This window comes from Gadus chalcogrammus, chromosome 21, assembly GCF_026213295.1.
Source record: "Gadus chalcogrammus isolate NIFS_2021 chromosome 21, NIFS_Gcha_1.0, whole genome shotgun sequence".
Lineage (NCBI taxonomy): Eukaryota > Metazoa > Chordata > Actinopteri > Gadiformes > Gadidae > Gadus > Gadus chalcogrammus.
In genome coordinates, this window is record NC_079432.1 from 10,153,929 (window position 1) to 10,173,987 (window position 20,059).

General features: G+C 45.1%; 2 protein-coding genes across 5 annotated transcripts; both read left to right on the forward strand.

The window, feature by feature from the left end:
• The first annotated feature begins 4,265 nt into the window (after positions 1-4,265).
• On the forward strand, positions 4,266-8,918 carry ptger2b (prostaglandin E receptor 2b (subtype EP2)). 4 transcript variants are annotated; one of them, XR_008893614.1, is made up of 3 exons: positions 4,266-5,257; positions 5,569-5,826; positions 6,815-8,918. XR_008893614.1 is itself a non-coding variant. In XM_056581306.1 (3 exons), exons 1-2 carry the CDS (start codon positions 4,342-4,344, stop codon positions 5,866-5,868), a joined length of 1,098 nt encoding a protein of 365 aa, XP_056437281.1. In that variant the 5' UTR covers positions 4,266-4,341; the 3' UTR covers positions 5,869-5,871; positions 6,815-8,918. The 4 variants fall into 4 exon arrangements, 3 of the variants coding, with proteins under 3 accessions (XP_056437281.1, XP_056437278.1, XP_056437280.1); XM_056581306.1 differs by having other exon boundaries at positions 4,266-5,139; positions 5,569-5,871; XM_056581303.1 differs by having other exon boundaries at positions 4,266-5,139.
• A 4,303-nt stretch (positions 8,919-13,221) lies between these two features.
• Positions 13,222-19,509, forward strand: psmc6 (proteasome 26S subunit, ATPase 6). The gene is made up of 14 exons (XM_056580820.1): positions 13,222-13,343; positions 13,816-13,895; positions 13,982-14,021; positions 14,114-14,166; positions 15,320-15,387; positions 15,657-15,771; positions 16,236-16,323; positions 16,461-16,522; positions 17,246-17,369; positions 17,520-17,581; positions 18,020-18,140; positions 18,654-18,734; positions 18,819-18,890; positions 19,017-19,509. Exons 1-14 carry the CDS (start codon positions 13,259-13,261, stop codon positions 19,133-19,135), a joined length of 1,170 nt encoding a protein of 389 aa, XP_056436795.1. The 5' UTR covers positions 13,222-13,258; the 3' UTR covers positions 19,136-19,509.
• Positions 19,510-20,059: the final 550 nt, after the last annotated feature.

Consider the following 20,059-nt stretch of genomic DNA (forward strand, 5'->3'; position numbering starts at 1 on the left):
GGTAGGTGTCTGGAGACAGGCGTGTGGTAATGTTAGCATTTGCAATGTTGCGTTTGTATGTATGTTTGTTTATGTGTGTTTACGTGTGTGCGTTTTTGATTGACAATGATTCAAATGTATGTGTCAGGAAGGTTGCAGTGGTCCAATGTAACGCAATGTCCCCATGACGATCAATGGATAAAAAAACTGTGAAAGAAAAAGAAGGATTTTATCTACACTGGTGCAATGGAAACCCATGCCTTTTCCCCATTTGATCATTTGAAATTTTAAACTTAATTGTTGAATGATATACATTTTACCATGCAGTCCACCCAGTAAAATTAGTTGTTTTCTGTTGTTTCGGTGGCCTTGGAGTATTACCTTCATCCTACGTTGTTGATGGATGTAATATGAAAAACTGATTCAAAGAGAGTACACATTTCTATCCAACGCCCCATTCCTCTTATTTGTACCCAGTTGAACTTCTCGATGTGTCATTCCCTTGTGTCAGGCACAATGTATGGCAACGTTGCACGGAAACATTCTACAAAAAAGTTTGATTGATAGTGTGACCTGAAACCTATTATAACCACAGCAGCACCACGTGACCCGGCTGTAGTCACGTGACGCCGGGGTCATCCCCCGCCCCCGCCCGGGGACCGTTGAGCAAACGGCAGATGAACTCGTTGAACCCCGGGCGGAGACGTTTTGAGTGTCCTACCACGTCTCTCATCGGCGAGGGCGAGCAACGCCTTCCTCACCACCAAAACCTCTGGGTGGATGGGGAGAGAGAGAGAGAGGGGGGAGAGAGAGAGGGAGAGAGGGGGAGAGGGGGGGAGAGAGGATGGGACAGGGGGAGAGCGAGCGATAAAGAGGGAGACAGAGAGGGATGAGATAGGACGAAATAGAGAGAGAGAGGGGGAGGGAGTAGCTAGAGAAGGCAATAGACGGATAGATTGAGGGGGAGAGGGAGTGTGTGTGGAAAGGAAAGAAAAAGGGAGAGAGAGAGTGCAGAAGGAGGCAGGGAGGTCTGGGGCTCTCGGAGGCCAGCGGTCGGTCGTCGCCGGGCTCTTGGCAGCCCAACGTGTCTTCGCAGAATATGAAACCCAAACAGTTTGTCTTCCGTCACGGACCCTTTCATTCACCGGTGGCCGCCGCACTTCCAAACCGGCTATTTTCATTTGTCGCCAAGCGAGACAGGGCGCAAAACAGCGAGGTTTGTGTGCGAAAACCGAAACGTGGCGAAAGCATGTGGTGGTGCGTCGCCGTGTCGAACAAGGCCGCTTGTTTATCGGCGTCTATTGCGGTCGCGCCAGAGCACTGTGGAAGTAAAAATCCCGTCTAAATAAAGACAGCCGACCTCAGGGTGTACGAGAGTGCAGGATCTCCCAAGACATTAATTAAATGCGAGGGACAGCAGAGGGCATCCGTATTCGTGTGTTGGTTATTTACATGTGTTTACACGCTCGCAGAAGACATTACAGAAAGGCTGTGACATGAAAGGGCCTTTTCAAACAATAACTTCTTGAAAGCGTGGAAACGTGTGTAAACACCGGACGTCTTGGCAGGGCAAGAACTAGTTTCCATTGGCAGGCCTTCCTTGTGGGTCATGCTCTCCTCCATTTAGCATAGCTCCGAGTAATCACATAACCACATGTAATTACGGCCGTGGAACAACAGGGTCGTTTGGCGTGCTAGCGCTCAGGGCAGGCAGCGCGGGAACTAGCGGAGGGGTTCTGGGACGCGACGGAGTTTGGCCTACAGAGGTTGATGTTTTTTGCCTGTATTAAAATCACCTTCGAAATCAAGTGATTGCAATGATAAATGATGGTTTTCGCCATCTTCAAGTGTCACCATTTTATTAGCATTGTGGAGAGCAGCTCAAAAAGTATGACAACTATTTGAGGACTTGTTACAACGCAGTGGTATCGATTAGCAAGAAGCGTGGTTGCGGACTGAAAGCGTGAGGGTGAATTATCCTTCTGCATTAAACAGCTGGCCTGAATACAAGGTGGGACTCTAAAAAAGTTGCTTGTATTTATGATCATCTGCATCTTCAACTCTGAGCATAGACAGCCAAAAGTCACCAATAGTCACTTATTCAGTGACTTGAAGTGATGTTTTTGAATGTGAAGATGAAACCGAAGCAGGCCGCCAACGACTGTGTAGTTGCATTTTCGGAGAGGAGAACTCAAAGGTAGATCCACTGCAGACTATTCCTTGCCAAAGTATAATGCAGCCTTTATGAATTTCTTTCATGGAAACACTCATTTTGTTCTAGCTCTGCTGTAGTCTGAGTGGCCCATTGTGGTAAATGTATGTGTGTCGACTATGACTTCAGTGCGTTGATGGCTGGCAGAGAGCTGGGGAGCTGGGTGTGCATTATGGAAAAAAGAGACAATTAGCAGGAGAAGCGGCCACTCATGTATATGTAATGCTAGACACACAGCTCTCCCAGCTGTGTGTCTACTATGGTGTGACACACACACACACACACACACACACACACACACACACACACACACACACACACACACACACACACACACACACACACACACACACACACACACACACACACTGAACATTGTGGTTTCTTAATCGCTGTTTACGTGATGGCTGTCTCTGGCTGTCAGTGAAGCTCACGGAGTGGATGATTGACTGTGCGGCCATGTAGGAATCTGACCGATTTGCGATGGTGGCAGTTTGTGGTCACAGCAGCGGTGGAGGCCCCCCGCAAATCACACACACACACACACACACTTACCCAGACATGCACACACATACACACGCATTCATACGCACTCCCAAAGACCCACACACACACAAACTGATCCACTTACACGAAAACGCACACACTTACTTAATGACATGCACAGAAAAACAAACACACACACGCACACACACACACCCACACACACACACACACACACACACACACACACACACACACACACACACACACACACACACACACACACACACACACACACACACACACACACACACACACACACACACACACACACACACACACACACACACACACACACACACACACACACAGTTAGCTTCAGAGATCCCTGAAGCTAAGACTCTTGACCTCAACGCCTGGTATCTAGCACCATCTTGAGCCATCGACCAGTAATTCACCAAGACACCAGTCTGAAAAAAAAGACACCAGTCTGACGGAGAGAGGAGGAGAGAGAGAGCGAGCGAGAGAGAGAGAGAGAGAGAATTATTCAGTTATTATTATTACAAAGTTCAACAACTGTAGATAAATAAGTACCAGCTTGTTATGCTTGTGCTTATGAAATATGCATTGTTGTCCTGACATTTAGTTCAGACATGACACTTGTATAAGAATACTTTATATAAACTGTAATGCATGTTTTGTCTCACAGTGTTGGTGGGAGGATCAACTGTAAACCATAAAACGTTTGGTTTAGTGTGGTATAGGACCAGTGCACATTCCTTATATCAAACTGCTCACTGACTGCTCTCTCTGGTTTAGGACAGTTTACTCAGATCTGTAAACAAAAGGGGAATCTGTCCGAGTAGCCAGAGGAGGAGGGACACTCAAACTACAGATTACATTGTTCCTCAATGTAATCTGTGTTTGTTCTCAAGTATGAAACATCGAGCAAACACACACACACACACACACACACACACACACACACACACACACACACACACACACACACACACACACACACACACACACACACACACACACACACACACACACACACACACACACACATACACACACACACACACACACAAAAAATCACAAGAAAAGTCTTTCTCTCCTGCTCCCTCTCTCTCACGCTAACTCTCTCCCTTTCTCTTCTCTCTTCTCTCTCTCCATCTCAAGCTCTTCCTCTCTCTCTCTAAAATATATCCACAGACATTCGCATACAAATGTATGTGCAAATACACAGACAAACCCACAGAGATTTCCCTTTAAAACACATATACAAAGACATGAGATACTGTATGTACTTTCATCTCTCTCTCTCTCTCTCTCTCTCTCTCTCTCTCTCTCTCTCTCTCTCTCTCTCTCTCTCTCTCTCTCTCTCTCTCTCACTCTCACTCTCTCTCTCCTCCTCACTCTGTCTCTCTGCATGTGAAAGAGTAGCACGATGTCAACCCATCTGATCTGAGGTGTGTGTGACTCAACTTTTAAGAGCAAAAAAGAAATGACGTAAGCTCATGTATTTTGCGTAGGAAGGGGAAATAGGGGGGGGGGGGGGTGGAGCGAAAATTGAGAAACACACAGCTGGTCTTTTTCAATGAGGTGGATTGCGCATCGACGTGGATAGCTTGTGCGTCTTAAGTGAACCGTATCCAAAGAAAATGCCGGCCAACTCTACCGACTGTCACGAGACTCTCACCTTGGAGTCGGGACTCCCAACCATGTCGGCGGTGATGTTCGCCCTCGGTGTGGCGGGAAACTTCGTCGCGCTCGCGCTGCTGGAGACGCGGCGTCGGACGAATTCTCCGTCGCTGTTCCGCATCCTCGTCACGGCGCTCATCACCACGGACCTGTTGGGCACGATCGCGGTCACCCCCTTTGTGCTCGTCGCGTACGCCAAGAACACCACGCTGGTGGCACAGGGTGACCGCGGCGTCCTGTGCTCTTACTTCGGGTTCAGCATGACGTTTCTGAGCCTCTCCACGCTCTCGATCTTGTGCGCCATGGCGCTGGAGCGCTTCATCGCGCTGGGGTTCCCCTACTTCTACGACAGACACATCACGAGCACGCGCTGCGGCTACGTCGCGATTGCGCTCATCTACCTGGCGTGCGTGCTCTTCTGTGCCTGCCCGTTAATGGGGTTTGGAAAGTACGTGCAGTATTGCCCCGGGACGTGGTGCTTCCTGGACATGAGCCCGCACAGCGATTCGGATAAAATCTACACCGCGTTTTACGCCTGCTTTACGCTCATTGTCATAATGTGCACCTCGGTTTGCAACCTGTCCGTCATTCACTTTCTGGTTAAAATGCACCGGCGGCGGAACACACACCACCGGGCCGGACGCTCGCTGAGCAGAAGGTTTTTCCGCAGGTCGCTGTCCATGATGGAGGAAGTCGAGCATATTCTGCCTCTGATTTTTATAACGGTGGCCTTCTCAATCTGTTCTTTTCCAATACTGGTAAATTTTTTTTTCGCTAAAACCCGAATTACGCACGCATTACGCATTCCATTTTTAACGTTTTTCTTCGTCCTCGGCCTGTCTCTCCCTCATCCCATCATTCCTGTCCGTCCTACTGGTACGTTGGGTTGCTTGTGGTCCTGTTTATTATGTCTGTTTGACATGTCCATCTGTCTGTTTCCCCGTCTGTCTGTCTGTCTGTCTGTCTGTCTGTCTGTCTGTCTGTCTGTCTGTCTGTCTGTCTGTCTGTATCCCTGTATGTGTGTTTATCTCTCCGAATGTCTATCTCCCCCTTTTTTCTGTCTGTCTCTCTGTGTCTCTTTCTGTGGTGTCCCCGTCTGTCTTTCTCCCTGTTTATCGCCCTTCTGTTTCCCTGTCTGTCTGTCTGTCTGTCTGTCTGTCTGTCTGTCTGCCGGTCCCTCGTCCTAGCTGCGGGTGTTCATCAACTTCATCGGCAGGACGGAGGAGCAGCAGGCCAGCGACCTGCACGCCCTGCGCATGCTCTCCTTCAACTCCATCATCGACCCCTGGGTCTTCATCTTCCTCGAGCCCTCCGTGCTCAAGTTCGTCTGGAGGAACCTGTGCCGCCGCCAGGGGAAACCACACAACCCTAAGTCTCCGGTTCAGCCCAGATTGCAGATAACGACCACCACCACCACCACTATCTCCAGCCCCACAACTACGGGGGTGAGCCTCCAGAGTTGTGGTGACCTAGATGGATCGTCGTGACAGGTGGGGGGGCCTATTACAGGGGCACCCTCAGCAGCCAATTTGCGTGGGGGGGACGGGGACGGGGGGACGGGGACGAAGACGACGAAGAAGACAAGACTCAAACAGCAATTTAGTAATTTATCAAATATGATAAAATTGTCAAGAAGTACTATCTTTACACCGCAATGGCTATGTCTTACCTCTGTGTTATGGCAGAGATTGAGGGGGAAGCAGGGGGGACAGCCCCCCTCAATGTTGAGATGGTCTAAGATGGTCTTTGCAAAATTGTTCAGTGATGTTGATACTTCAGCACAGCCCAAAACGTGTTAAAATGTTGTTTTTATACAACAATGATCAAAAACAATAGTTTGGGAGCGGAGCCAATATGTTTGTGTGGCACTTGGGAGAGGAAGAGTCAATGACAGGGTTGGGGGTTTTCACCTTATTTGGAGACCTCCCAAAAGCATTGAGGTAACTGGTCACCCACCCAATGTGGAGCTGAAATCTACACCTTTGTGTTAGGGATGCACAAAGTGACACTAAGGCAGAGTTTGGACTAAACGTGCTCGGATAAGAAAGGCAACTTAGAACTTATGGTTAACTTAATCTTATTTTTGACTATATATTTGAACTGTTAATTCTTTGAAAATAATAAACCCTCAGTGTCTTCAAAACCGATGCTCTCACTATTGTGTAAACGGAAAGTTGCATTGATATCATTCAAAGTTCTCGATTCAATGCTGGGTATCGGTAAATCCCCAAAAGGGAGTACTCAGTATACCCTCGTTGAGAAAGAAAGACAATAAGTGCCTTCTTACCCTGGGTTATTCTGTGCCCTTCATGGGCCCTCCTAGTCAGGACATAACACTGGTCATGGAGGGGGGTAAGACAACTGCTGGTCCAGAGTTGATTGAGAAGAAGAAAAATATATTGATTTTTTGTGCTTGTTTCTCCTGCGTCAAAGGAAACGACGCTACGAGGAACTGGTTCACCACAGCGTCGTCTCAGGATCATCGATGACCTGACCATATAGTGTGGAAGAGAAGGAGGACAAATGCAGAGGATACAATACGATGTAGGTCACCGTATGGAAATAAATCGGTGTTATCGGATTCTGAAAATAAAAATCCATTGAATTCTAAGCACTGAATTTTTATGCATTGAAATAATGTATCTGGATTTTTTGCCTCTGAATTTAACTCAATAAATCATATTCAGCTTTATTTTTCAATGTTAAAAACTCAAAATCAAATATTCAACGTAAATATTTGCAACGTCCCCAAATTCAACATGCCAAATTCAGCTGCAAAATTCAATGTCAGAAAATTCAGTGTTAAAATCCGGGGACCCAAGGAAGAGCAATCGATCCTAGATACTAGATCGTGGTCAAGCAAGGATACCGGGAATAAGAGCGTCACTCACTGGTTCATTCTTTCTTGATACAAACGTTAATTCTAAACAGCATTCTACACAGTAGCCTATAATAGGAAAAATGCTCAAAGGTAAATCAACGTCATTAAACACTGACTGTAGGTTTTTATGGGGAGAGAAGCTACCGAACAGTGTGACCTTATGGGGCACTGTTGCACATTTTCTGAAACATGCACGAGTTTGAAGCATAGACAGGCATGAAGTCGTTCACCTGCGGAAACATGCCCAAGCTTAAAACTTAACGTTTGTATCGTCATCGATCACTCGGATTGGGGGTATTCTTTTTGTGACACCGGATGCACGTTAAGTGGCTGGAGCAAAACGGTTGATATGCCTCTGTGGTGGCATAACGAGCGCGCAGAGCCAACACTATTCCGCACCGAGTGACATGATACAGATATGAGGATGACAAATTACTGTCGGGTGCCTCTTTCCGAGGCACGCCGTGCTTCCACTGGAACTACAGGCTGCTGATGCTTCAATTGCGCAATACTGTTGGCTCTGCGCTCTCGTTCCAACGTGGGCAGCGGGCTTCAGCATCACATCGTAGATCGCCCCAGCAACACATCAAACGTAGGCCAAGTGACCTCGGCGGATTGCCCCAAATTGGTGCCCTAATAAATTGGGCTCCTTGACCCACTACAATTACTCTCACGTTGCATGTAAATCCAGCTAAGTCCCTGATTTGAGCATTTCCTATCATAGGCTACTGTGTAAAATGCTGTTTAGAATTGACGTTTGTATCAAAAAAGAAGAATCGAGTGACGCTCTTATTCCCGCTCTCCTTGCTTGACTGCGATCTAGCATCTAGGATCGATCGCTCTTCCTTGGGTCCCCGGATGTTAACGCTGAATATTCCGACGTTGAATTTTGCATGTTGAATTTGGGGACGTTGAAAATATTTCCGTTGAATTTTTTTAAGTTGAGTATTTGATTTTGAATTTTTAACACTGAAAAATAAAACTGAATAGGATTTATTGAAAATTGTAAGAGTTAAATTCAAATCCAGATACTTTATTTCAATGCATAAATATTCCGTGCTTAGAATTCAATGGCTTTTTATTTTTAAAATCCGATGGCACAGATTTACTTCCATATCACCGTCTACTTGTTTGAAGAAAGATATGATCATGTTTTAAGTGAACTGATATTTAACAAGGCAACTCTACTAAAGATAAAACACAGGTAATTTATACATCAGCATTTAAGACCAGACAAAGGAAAGCTCAGTGTTTATTCAATTGATACATAGTTTGTCCAGAAATTGTTCAGGACCTGCGTTGTTTCCTCTGCTATATCGCAAAATAAGAAAATAAACATTATTGTTGGACTCTTGAAGGGAAACCAAACCGTTTAACTAAAACTAAGCTGTCCTAAGATTTTTTTTAAATAAAACATAAAACCCCACAAATAAAGTCTGACTAATGATGAGGATGAAGATTTTGATAATGATTCTAATAGTTAGCATGCCTTAATATGATGATATAACTAATAATATGTATACCAAAGAGGCAAAATCAGAGACAACATATGTACGGTATAAATATATTCCTTCCAATGTTAGGGTTCCAACATTTTTTACTGAATTAGGGTCGAAGGGTTTATGGATGTAATGAAGCAGAGGTTGCTGACCTCGGCATGGGTTTGCAGTCTCTCACGAAAGACAGTAGATATACTTTCTCCCGGGGAGGCAGGGAGGGAGGGGGGAGTGGGAGAGATGTGGAGAAAGAGAGATGGAGAAAGAGATATAAAGAGAGAAGGCGAGAGAAAGAGAAAAGAGAGAGGAAAGAGAGAGAGGGAGAATTTAAGAATCAGCGATGGGGAGAGCAATAAAGCGAATGGTGCATAGAGACAGAGAGAGAGAGAGAGAGAGAGAGAGAGAGAGAGAGAGAGAGAGAGAGGGGAAGATATGGAGCAAGAGAAGAATGCAGGAAAATCTGTAAGTGTTTAGTTTTATCCTCCTGTTCATCCAGATGATCCTTTTTGGCCTTGTTTTTTCAAGCTCCTGCCCAATTATGGTGCATACACCACGAAGGCAGTATGATGCCTTGCTCATGGGAAATTGTAAGTGTGAGAGTCATTGAGAGAGTGTGAGAGGGAGATAGAGTTGACTAGAGAGCTGGTGACATAGAACAGGAGCCAGCAAAAATAAGTGGCAGTAGCTTCAGATAGGCCTAGGCCGTCAAAAAGCATAAACTGAGCTCATTGTCGACAACGTAACTAAATGTGAGGGCTTTTCTAATAACTCCCCCGTCGATATCCTCCTCATACCCCCCCCCACCCCCCCCTCACCCCCAGCACTTCTGTATCTCATCCACGGTGTTGTTATGACAACAGGAGGCGGGAATGGGTCCAGTGTCACGAGAAGGCAGAGAGTTGGGATTGAAGAGTTGGCAGCAGCGCACCAAGAAATCCACATCGTGCTCAGATCCGGTAACGGCTGCAGGCCATCCTCGTTTGGGTTTAGCATCCGAGGCCAAAACGCATTCCCGTTCCCAGGCTTCTAGTGACGGTCGTCTGATCAAAACAACGTGCAGGCGGTCCGATTTCATCCCCTCCCCCCCTCCTCCAGCAATTTCATCCACACGCTCTGAGACTTTGCCAGAGAAATGTTTACAACGCCGATGTTTATGAGACACAGCGGTTGACTAATTGGCTGACCTTGGTTTGCACATTGGGTCAGCACGGATAGGATGTAGCCCAGCTGAAGGTATCAAGAGTGCTGGAGTACTTTTACTACTATGTGCTTACTCCTTTAGTCATTGAGTCTCACTTTTCTGGGGACATTTGGGGATTGTGCTTTTTCTCCAGTACTTTGAATCTTGTTTTTTTTTTAAGTTAAGTTGCTGTAGGTTCCTCTCTGCTCCCTCCCTCCCTACGTTTCCTCTCCATTAGGAAGTGTCTATCGTTCATGAACCTACGATCAGGGGTGGACTGGCCATCTGGCATACCGGGCATCGTCCCGGTGGGCCGTTGACCCAATGTGGGCCGGTCCGGTCCGCTATGTTTTTTTTTTTTCTCTCTCTCTAAATTCCCTCCAATTGGGCCGGCCAATGGGCAACAGAGGGCTAGCAGTGTGTGGCCAGCATCGACACAGATTATTGGTCTATGTTTGTCATTGTCAATCAATCATGGGCTGACAGGCTCAGAGAGCCCTGGCAGTGCTGTCAATCACAACAGAAACCAGGGTGGGCTGGACCTCATGGCATGGGCCGGAGTCGTGGGAGTCCGCGACTCCCACGAGTAAGTAATTCATGTCTTAGACTTTTTCTCGCAGCTACAGATAAAAAAAATTAAATTCTCTATTTATGGTTTCACAATGACTGAGTCACAGTTGAAACAAATGCGTTTCAGCTCTAATGCTGCTACTGTCTGTAATATGTTTCTATTTAGATTATTTGTCAGGATATTTTGTCATTATTGTCCGAGTCTGGTTTTAACTAATGCTGGGCTTACACAAAAATATTTTCACATTCACAGACTAAAAACTGCAAGAGAGAAATTAGCGTTGGATCAAGTGTGATATTTAACAAGCGTTTTGTAGCTACGTAGATATGGGGGATGGAGATGCAGCGACCACAGGATGTCTGTTAACTTCCTGTTCAGGTTTCACACCTTTCTTATCAGCAGCACAAGAGACAAACAAAAACAAAAAAAGGCAACAACTGCTATTAGCAGTGCTGTACTATTATTCGGATGTATGTACTTGATTAAATTGTTTTAATAAAGTACATACAGGGTTCTTCCCGTTCGTCTCGTCCCCCCCTTAGTGCTGATAATGTAGTGGGCTGGTCTGGACAGAAAATGCCAGGGCTGAATTTTTGTCCCAGTCCACCCCTGCCTAGGATTGACATGAGTCTGAAGGGGTCACAGCATTTCCCTCACTAATAGCCAACAATGGCTGTGGCACTTCTAAGACCTTCCACTCAAATGTATAGAAATGAAATGTGAGGATACATATTACTTCAAGGCCTATTCATAGAAGTGATGCACAATTTGTTATTCTTTTGTTAGTCTATCATTTTTGCTGCTGACAATCTGAATAAATCGCCAGACCAAAGCACAAATGGAGGATAAATGTATTTTATCTGAACTGTTATACTACCTATTGATGTTGGTTCAAGATAATAACCTATTATTAGTTTTGATGCTAGTAAATTGTTAACAGGAGGACTTTTACCTTATATAGTGTTCTCCCAACCCTAAGTGCTTTTGAAGGAAGGAGTAGAAGTAGGGGAGGGCATCATCAAACCTTACCTTTAATGAAGTACTTGAAGTGCTTTTTCCGATCACTGCCAAAGTGTTACTGTCAATGACAACAGAGGCCACTTGGTGACCACTATGCAAGGAATGATGCAGAGCTATTATATCAGAACTGTATTTAAATGTTTTCCTAGTAATCCAAACATTAATATTTCATTTATACTAGGATGTGTGTTCTTCTGTGTCAGGTTTGGCACATAGTGAGGTAAATTTCCTGTCAGGTGCGCAGTCTACACATTTTGTGTGTCTCACACAAACAAACACAAAACATGTTGTTACATTTGCTATACTTAATTTAGCTGTAATGGCAGGGTTTGTCTTCCCAATTGGTTTCTCATTGCAGTAGGATGGTGTTGTTTCACAGCGTCAGTATTATGAGATTGTGACTGAATGGCGGTTAAAGTGTTGTCTTAAACCAAAGGTCATGTTCTCCTTACTTCTCCTGTCTCTCAAATCATCATCAGCCCCTCCTCTTCCTCTCTTCTCTCTTAATTTAGCTTAGTCTTATGACATCCATGAAAGCATTATTTACAGAAAAACATAACAATGACAATGCAAACTGAATATAACAAGGAGTAAGGAAAGATAGAAAAACAAGAAAAGTAATTAATGAAAGCATGAGCAAGGAAATAAAAGTCTTAACAGGGAATAAATGGTAAAATCAAACATCTTATTAGGTGTGAAACAGGGATAGACTGAATGAAGCCAGGAGAGTCAAGGTGAATTGGTGAGAGATACATATATTTGTTGAGTACTATCGTGTGTAGCTTGGTATTGTGTGTCCTGCATTGTCTTTGTCTGCTAGGGAAGAGAGCGGGGGAAATGGGAAGCCAGACATAGGTGTGCTCTAAGTTACTTGAAGGAATCGATAACTAGACTGAAAACCACTGTTGTTCTCTGATGATAGGATATTATCTGTTTCAGACTCTCAGACTTTCCGAATTATTTAGTTACCGGAGGAAATACATATTTAGTGTAGCTCCGCTCAAGCCAGGAACAACCAAGTAAATATAAAATAATAAACCAAATGTACCAATAAACCAATGTAAACACAAAACATACGGTAAATCGAAATGGATCTCTTTAAAACAGTAAAAAAAAAATAGAAAACCACATCGTTTGGGAGAGACGATAACTAACTAAATAACGTTTTCATATCACATCATATTATATCTACAATTAATATGTAATAAAGCAATCAGGTATTCTACTGTTCATAGGAGCTATGTTCTGAACACGCACACGCGCACACACACACACACACACACACACACACACACACACACACACACACACACACACACACACACACACACACACACACACACACACACACACACACACACACACACACACACACACACACACACACGAGATTTAGCTCTTACCTATCAAGACTTCCAACTACTGCATAGAGATAGTATTGCTAAAGACATTCCAGTCCTGTTTGTAATGCAACGGGTTATCAGCGACCTCAAGTGGATGCTCAAAGTTACAACAGCAATACTTAAGCATCTGCTAACTTAATAATATCACAAAAACGAAATGAGGGGAATGCAGATGGGACAAGGGATATCACATTCATAATATAAACTATTTGTTCAACCGTATGCTCTAACCTCTCCAAACGTCGTTATGACGCTAAAATAAGGGGGCAGGCACGACAAGGAAAACACTAGTGACGTCGCGGACTCCCATCATTCAGCGGGGCACCATGGCCGACACCAGGGATAAGGGTCTGCAGGACTACAGGAAGAAACTACTCGAACATAAAGAAATTGACGGACGATTAAAAGAGTGTAAGCTTATCTATTCATTCTTGATAAATGTGGCGGAGATAGGCGCTGGTCTGTCTTTTGGTCCCGTAGCTGTTTACTGGAACGGATAAGCCCCGGTTAGCATTTTGGCTAGCTACTGCTTTGTCATGCAGTCAGCTTCTCCGTAGAAATGAATGGGATGCAGCTCGTCTCAGAAACTAGCACGGCTAACCATTGATTAGCATTCGGTGTGAGGTTAGATCGTTTGCTGCTGTGGTGGTTAGTACTCCATAACGCTTACAAATAAAAATATGTATCACTGGGATCTGTCTTGGTCAGGTCGTTTATCGCCCGTGGTCAGAAAAGTCAGCTAATTGAGTGCTAGTACCGTTTGTGTGGACAGCTGCTAACGCTAAACACTGCCTGACTACCTAGCCGTGTTGTATTTTGTGTTTGAGCCCCGATTTACAAACTAAATTCGACTGTCCTTCTGGTTTTATCATTCTGTTTTTAGTGAGGGAACAGCTAAGGGAACAAACAAAGCAGTACGAGAAATCAGAGAACGATCTGAAGGCACTCCAAAGTGTTGGTCAGGTAAGAACTTATTTCGCGTCGTTCTGGATGAGCAGCTGGAATGACAGCGTTCAAAATATTGACGTGTCTGATTATTTCTAATGCAGATTGTCGGCGAGGTTCTGAAACAGTTGACAGAGGAAAAATGTAAGTTCACTTTATTAAAATAACATTAGTACGCCTACGATTGGTTTTGGTATTTTTTGTGTTTCACTGACAACCGTCCATCTTGTTGACAGTTATTGTAAAGGCCACAAATGGACCGCGATATGTTGTTGGATGCCGCAGGCAGGTATGTCCAACATACTATTTATTTCATCCCTTTAATTATATTTTGTTCTGAATTAGGGATGCAAATTATCGAGTAATTCATTAATCGATAGTTGTTTCATCTTATCGATCGATGATCGATTAATTGATAAGCGGCAATTCTTCTGAGAAGCTGAATTTCCTTCTGAATGTGACACATTTAGGTGGTAATTCAACAAAGTCGTTTAGTTGTTGTACTTTAAAATACTTCCACATATTGTGCATTTGGCGTCTTTGTCGTCATTATCCAACTTAAAGTGGCTCCATACTGCACTCCGTTTTGCCCTCTTCATCGTGTCAGTGTCCCGCTTTTCGTTTGTCTTGTCCTGCCGTGTTCCAATACCCGTACTGTCCGTACTTACTAGCCAAAATTTGAGTACGCAGTACTCCAATTCAGATCCGGCGAAAAGAAGTATACTTCAAGGACCCGGATGCCGTACTCAAAACGGGCTAATCGTGAAGTGTGGATCGAAGGACACTCCCGTACTTCTTAGCTACGTAGCAGAAGAGGCGGAGCCAGGCTGAGCCAAAGTCGGCGCATTTTCCACATAGCCTGCATTAATAGAGTCATTTTGTAGTTTTTATAGTTTTCATAGCTTTTTATAGCTGCTAGGCGTAAAGAGTTCACCGTTCAAAGCGGGATGTTTATTGCGGGGGAGGAGCCACGGCGGCAGTCGTGATCGTAATTTCCGGTTAGTGCACCACGGAGTAGCCTACTCGATTTGGAACAGCACTCACATCTGAAAAATTAACGTAGTAGCCAGTGCGGATAGTATACTCCCTTTAAGTATACTCATGGAAGTACGGGTATTGGAACACGGCCCTGCTTTGCTTGTGTTCCCGCTTGTGTTCCCGCGTGTGCGTCAAGTACGTCTGGCGCCAAGTGCGCCCTCACGTGGACGGTTGGGGAATTACGGGTTAAAATGCGATTAATTGCAAGTAATTTATTTTAATCGAGTAATCTCTTATCGACAATTAATCGATAATCGATTAATTGTTTGCATCCCTATTCTGAATGGACACTAACTGATTTATGTGATTATTTTTCCATTAGCAAAGATCATTTTAAGTAGACCATTGATGAAAAAGTTGAATTCTACAGGGTAATCCTAATTGATTTTTGCATTCCTTTTTAGTTGGACAAATCACAGCTGAAACCTGGTACAAGGGTGGCTTTGGACATGACCACCCTCACTATTATGAGGTAGGCTGGGGCAGGATCACTCATGTGCTCGAATTGCAATGTGTTCATTCTGGTCATGTTTTCACTTCATCTTGTGTTCCTATTATTGTCAGTGTCACATTATGTTGGCATTGTGAGATAGGTAACCATGGAAAATGAATCACTTTTATGCTATGTTTATTTCCTGTATGCTTTACTAATATCCTCACTCCGTCTGCAATACAGCTTGAATTTAATTTCATGTGTTCGTCCCCTCATGGTGTCATCTGATCATCTGCCTACGTACCCAGGTACCTGCCGCGTGAGGTGGACCCCTTGGTTTACAACATGTCCCATGAAGACCCTGGCAGTGTTTCCTACTCCGAGATCGGAGGGCTGTCTGAACAGATCAGAGAGCTGAGAGAGGTTCGTTTATACACATGTTTATTTTGTAAGGGTTCCTTCCCAACCTGGTATGTCTAAACCCACCCTAGGGGGGCCACATCAAACCCCAATTTTTTTTAAACATCAGTCAATTCATAATTATCAGGTGTGAAAAGTTTTTTTTGTGTGTGTATTTTCCAATGCCTTCTTAGAAAAAAAATAAACCATGATATATCTATAGCTTATACGTCTCTATATTGGGTCCACCCTATATCTATATAAAAAAAACCATAGGTTGAATACTGGCGGTCTTGTTTCAGCTGCCTCAGCATTATACAGCTGTCTGTGATTATCATAAGACCAGGTGCATATGAGACTAGAGGTGGAGGTTAAGGTCCAATCCCATTTCTACCCCTTACCCCTTCCTCTTACCCCTTCCCCTTACCACTTCAAAACAAGGGGAAGGGGTAGAAATGGGACTGGGCCTAAGCTCTGTGTTGTTCCAGGTGATCGAGCTTCCCCTGACCAACCCGGAGCTCTTCCTGAGGGTGGGCATCATCCCTCCCAAGGGCTGCCTTCTCTACGGACCTCCAGGTCAGCCCAGCTCCAAGGCTCCCATACCCTAATCCCCTGGGGCTTGATCACATTCAGGGGGCCCCAAGGCTCCCACTGTTCCTGTATACGCTGTGGGTTCAGTCTGTATGCCTCTGATATCCGTGTATCCTCTCAAGGTACTGGGAAGACACTTCTAGCCAGAGCAGTGGCCAGCCAGCTGGACTGCAACTTCCTCAAGGTCGGTGTCCGTTTTAGTGTTGGTCGTAGTTGTGGCCCTTATTTTAGTCTCATTGTTTCAAGCGAAAGAAGCCAACTTGACACTTTCGTGATAAATATCCAAAATAAGGCTCTTCTGATGAACCAGGTCCCGTTTTTTTGTATTATGAGTCTCTAATGCCAATTTAAAACCACTTTTATTTTGATTTAAATCGCCCCCCTTTAACCTCTCCAAATATACTGGAAAAATATCTAAACCCTGAGAAGGAACAAATCATGTACATATTAGTCTGTGATACAATTAAGCTCTTTATACAAATGAACCAATGGCGAGGTTCTAGGGTCACATTTAAAAGAGTACTAAACCCCAACACCAAGGCCCAATCCCATTTCTACCCCCTTCCCCTTCCCCCTTCAAAACAAGGGGGAGGGGGTAAGGGGTAGAAATGGGATTGGGCCCAAGTGGGCATTAGATAACTCCCTCTATTGGTTGACGCATGCTATGGATACCCAACCTTTGATTGGCTGTTGCGGTAGCCACTCACCTTCTGATTAACGCTTGATGCGACAGACCTGTCTTCAGCATATTGAGGCTGAGTCGACGGCGAGTTGAATAAACAAAAGCCTTAAGCTGGAAACCCCAGAACCTTTTTTTTTTTATATATAAAGGTGGCTTCCAGTTGGTTTGGTTCTCCCTGATGCAGTGGGAGTCTAAAGCCAATCTGTGCGTGTGCTTGGTCCCCAGGTGGTGTCCAGCTCCATCGTGGATAAGTACATTGGGGAGAGCGCCAGACTCATCAGAGAGATGTTCAACTACGCCCGCGACCACCAGCCCTGCATCATCTTCATGGACGAGATCGACGCCATCGGTGCGTAGACCAAGACTTCACCCTGTCACAGTCGCCCTCTCCCTTTTTAACCTTTCTCTGTTGCCACTCTAGACAGAATGCCTGCTGTGTGTTTCCATCTCCCAGAGCCTCTCTATCGATGCTAACTGTCCTATGTTTCTCTCCTCTAAGGCGGGAGGCGTTTCTCTGAGGGGACCTCAGCTGACAGAGAGATCCAGAGGACACTGATGGAGGTGAGGGCGTGTTCTAGGACCTCTGACCCATGATGAGAGGGGTTCATGGGGCCTGGGAAGGGACTGTAGTTTAAAAATGCAGACGATTTTAATAGTGATGAGCAATGTTTGTTCAACGTAGAGTTCTGCAAATGTCCATTTTGTACTAGGATTTGAGCCATATTGTCCAATAATATAGGTGCTCGGTACTCTGTTAAACCGTCCGTAACTTCCTATTGAGTTTGAGTTGTGTGCATGTTTTCAACGCATTGAATCGGGGTTATGGTCCGATACTACAACAGCAACAACAGTTTCAAATTACTCCAGGTTCCTGTCTCAAGTCAATTGTATAGCCCTTTTACACGGTTACGGTCTCAAAGGGCTACACATGGAAGGTTACTCGGGCAGTGTAGGCCAGAATGGAGACATGATGGTTCCTCTACCTCGCCCTCCTCCCAGCTGCTGAACCAGATGGACGGCTTCGACACCCTCCACAGAGTGAAGATGATCATGGCCACCAACCGCCCCGACACGCTGGACCCGGCCCTGCTGCGGCCCGGGCGCTTGGACCGCAAGATCCGTGAGTGGCCCTTAGCGTCCTGGGTCCTGAGACCTGGAGAACACGCCTCCCTCTGAACCCCACAGGGTGGTGGTGTTTATTATGGTCTGTTGGGCTTTGAGTGGTGGGATGAAATCTAGAAAATACAGATGTTGTCTCGTGTGTAGTTCAGTTCTGTAGTGTAGATGATTTATGGGATGTCGTCCATTATTATGCGATGTGGTCGGACATCGGGAGAACGACAAGCTGTTTCTGTTTTAGGCTAATGTTAAACCTTACTTTGCTGCTAAAGGGGAACAGTCACACTCAGCGTTTATCTTAAATAAGTTTCATACGCGTGTTGTGGAAAAAACACCAATGGCGTCATCGTTCCCGGGTTTTCGTTCTCCAGATGTGACCCATGTTGCCAACAACACCTGAATGAGACGACAGCCGGAGCGTGACTGTTCCCCTTTTACTAGATCATGTTTTGCAGTAGGTTTGCCCTCTAGTGGTGATGTGAAGTAAGTGACGTGTGTTATTTTTATGCTGCAGATATCGAGCTTCCTAACGAACAAGCCCGCCTGGACATCATGAAGATCCACTCTAGCCCCATCACCAAGCACGGAGAGATCGGTACACACACACACACACGGACACACAGACACACACACAGAGATCAATTCAACCTCATCACTCCTCCCTCACGTGTCTCCTCAGATTACGAGGCCATCGTGAAGCTGTCAGATGGCTTCAACGGAGCCGATCTGAGGAACGTGTGCACGGAAGCGGGTAAAGCCACACCCCGTCTCCCTGATAAATAGCGCACCACCAGGGGTGAACCGGTTGCACCCGTGTCCTACTCGGGCAGCGATGAACCCTAACCCTGTCCGCTGGTCCCCCCTCCTTCTCCTCCAGGTCTGTTCGCCATCCGGGCCGACCGGGAGTACGTCACCCAGGAGGACTTCATGAAGGCCGTCCGTAAGGTGGCCGACTCCAAGAAACTGGAGTCCAAGCTGGACTACAAACCCTTATAAACGCCCCCAGCCGTCTGCGTCTACGAAGAAACAAAAACACAGACCGGAAAACAACAAAGGCCAGGAGAGGGGATTGAGCTGAGGTGTGGGGTATCTCAGAAATAAGCTCCCCTCTGGTGTGTTCTTTTTTTATTTCTTTGGTTTTGTATGTTTATGTAAAGGAACGTTTAGCTATCGTCAGATTTCTTTGCAGTTGCCAACAGAGCGAGGGACACGCATTGAGCGATATCTTTAAATCCTCTTTCCATTTCCTACGGAGTTTAACCCGGCCTTCATGTTCAGGCGGTAGTCAGGGACAATTTCTGGCATCTGTGAGAACACTTGTATAAAAACAAAAAAAGTTGAATTACTGCATTAAAAACATGACATATAAATTATCTTCTGGCCTGTCTTTGATACTTTCCAATGATGATTTCAGAAAATAACTACATATGAGATCATATTTTACTTAAAATGAATTAACATTTTTAATAAACGTCTGGACCAAACCAAATTACGTTTTTGAGGAAATTGCTTGGATTGATGAAGTGCCAATAATACAGTAGCTATTTTACTGTCAAGCAACCATTCTTGGAGAACGCATTACAAGATGATTTCTGAATGACTTCAGTGTATTACGGATACGTTTGGTTGTAGAGCATATTGCTCCAAATACAACTTTATGGACACTGATCTCTTTTCTTGCTCATGTTGATGGCATATATATTCAGACTACATCATGGATGTGCGGGGGAAATATACTACTGTACTTGCTGTACTTTTGAATCTGGATTTAATATTCTGTACACACGGTGGTTAACTGCACTGCGCCAAGACACTGGGCTGCATCCTAATAGACTTCCATGAGTCTCCAAAGGGTTTTGTACAACCTTTATGTTGCCGTCTAACTAAATTAATGCGCAATGGTACACGTCCAGAGAATGC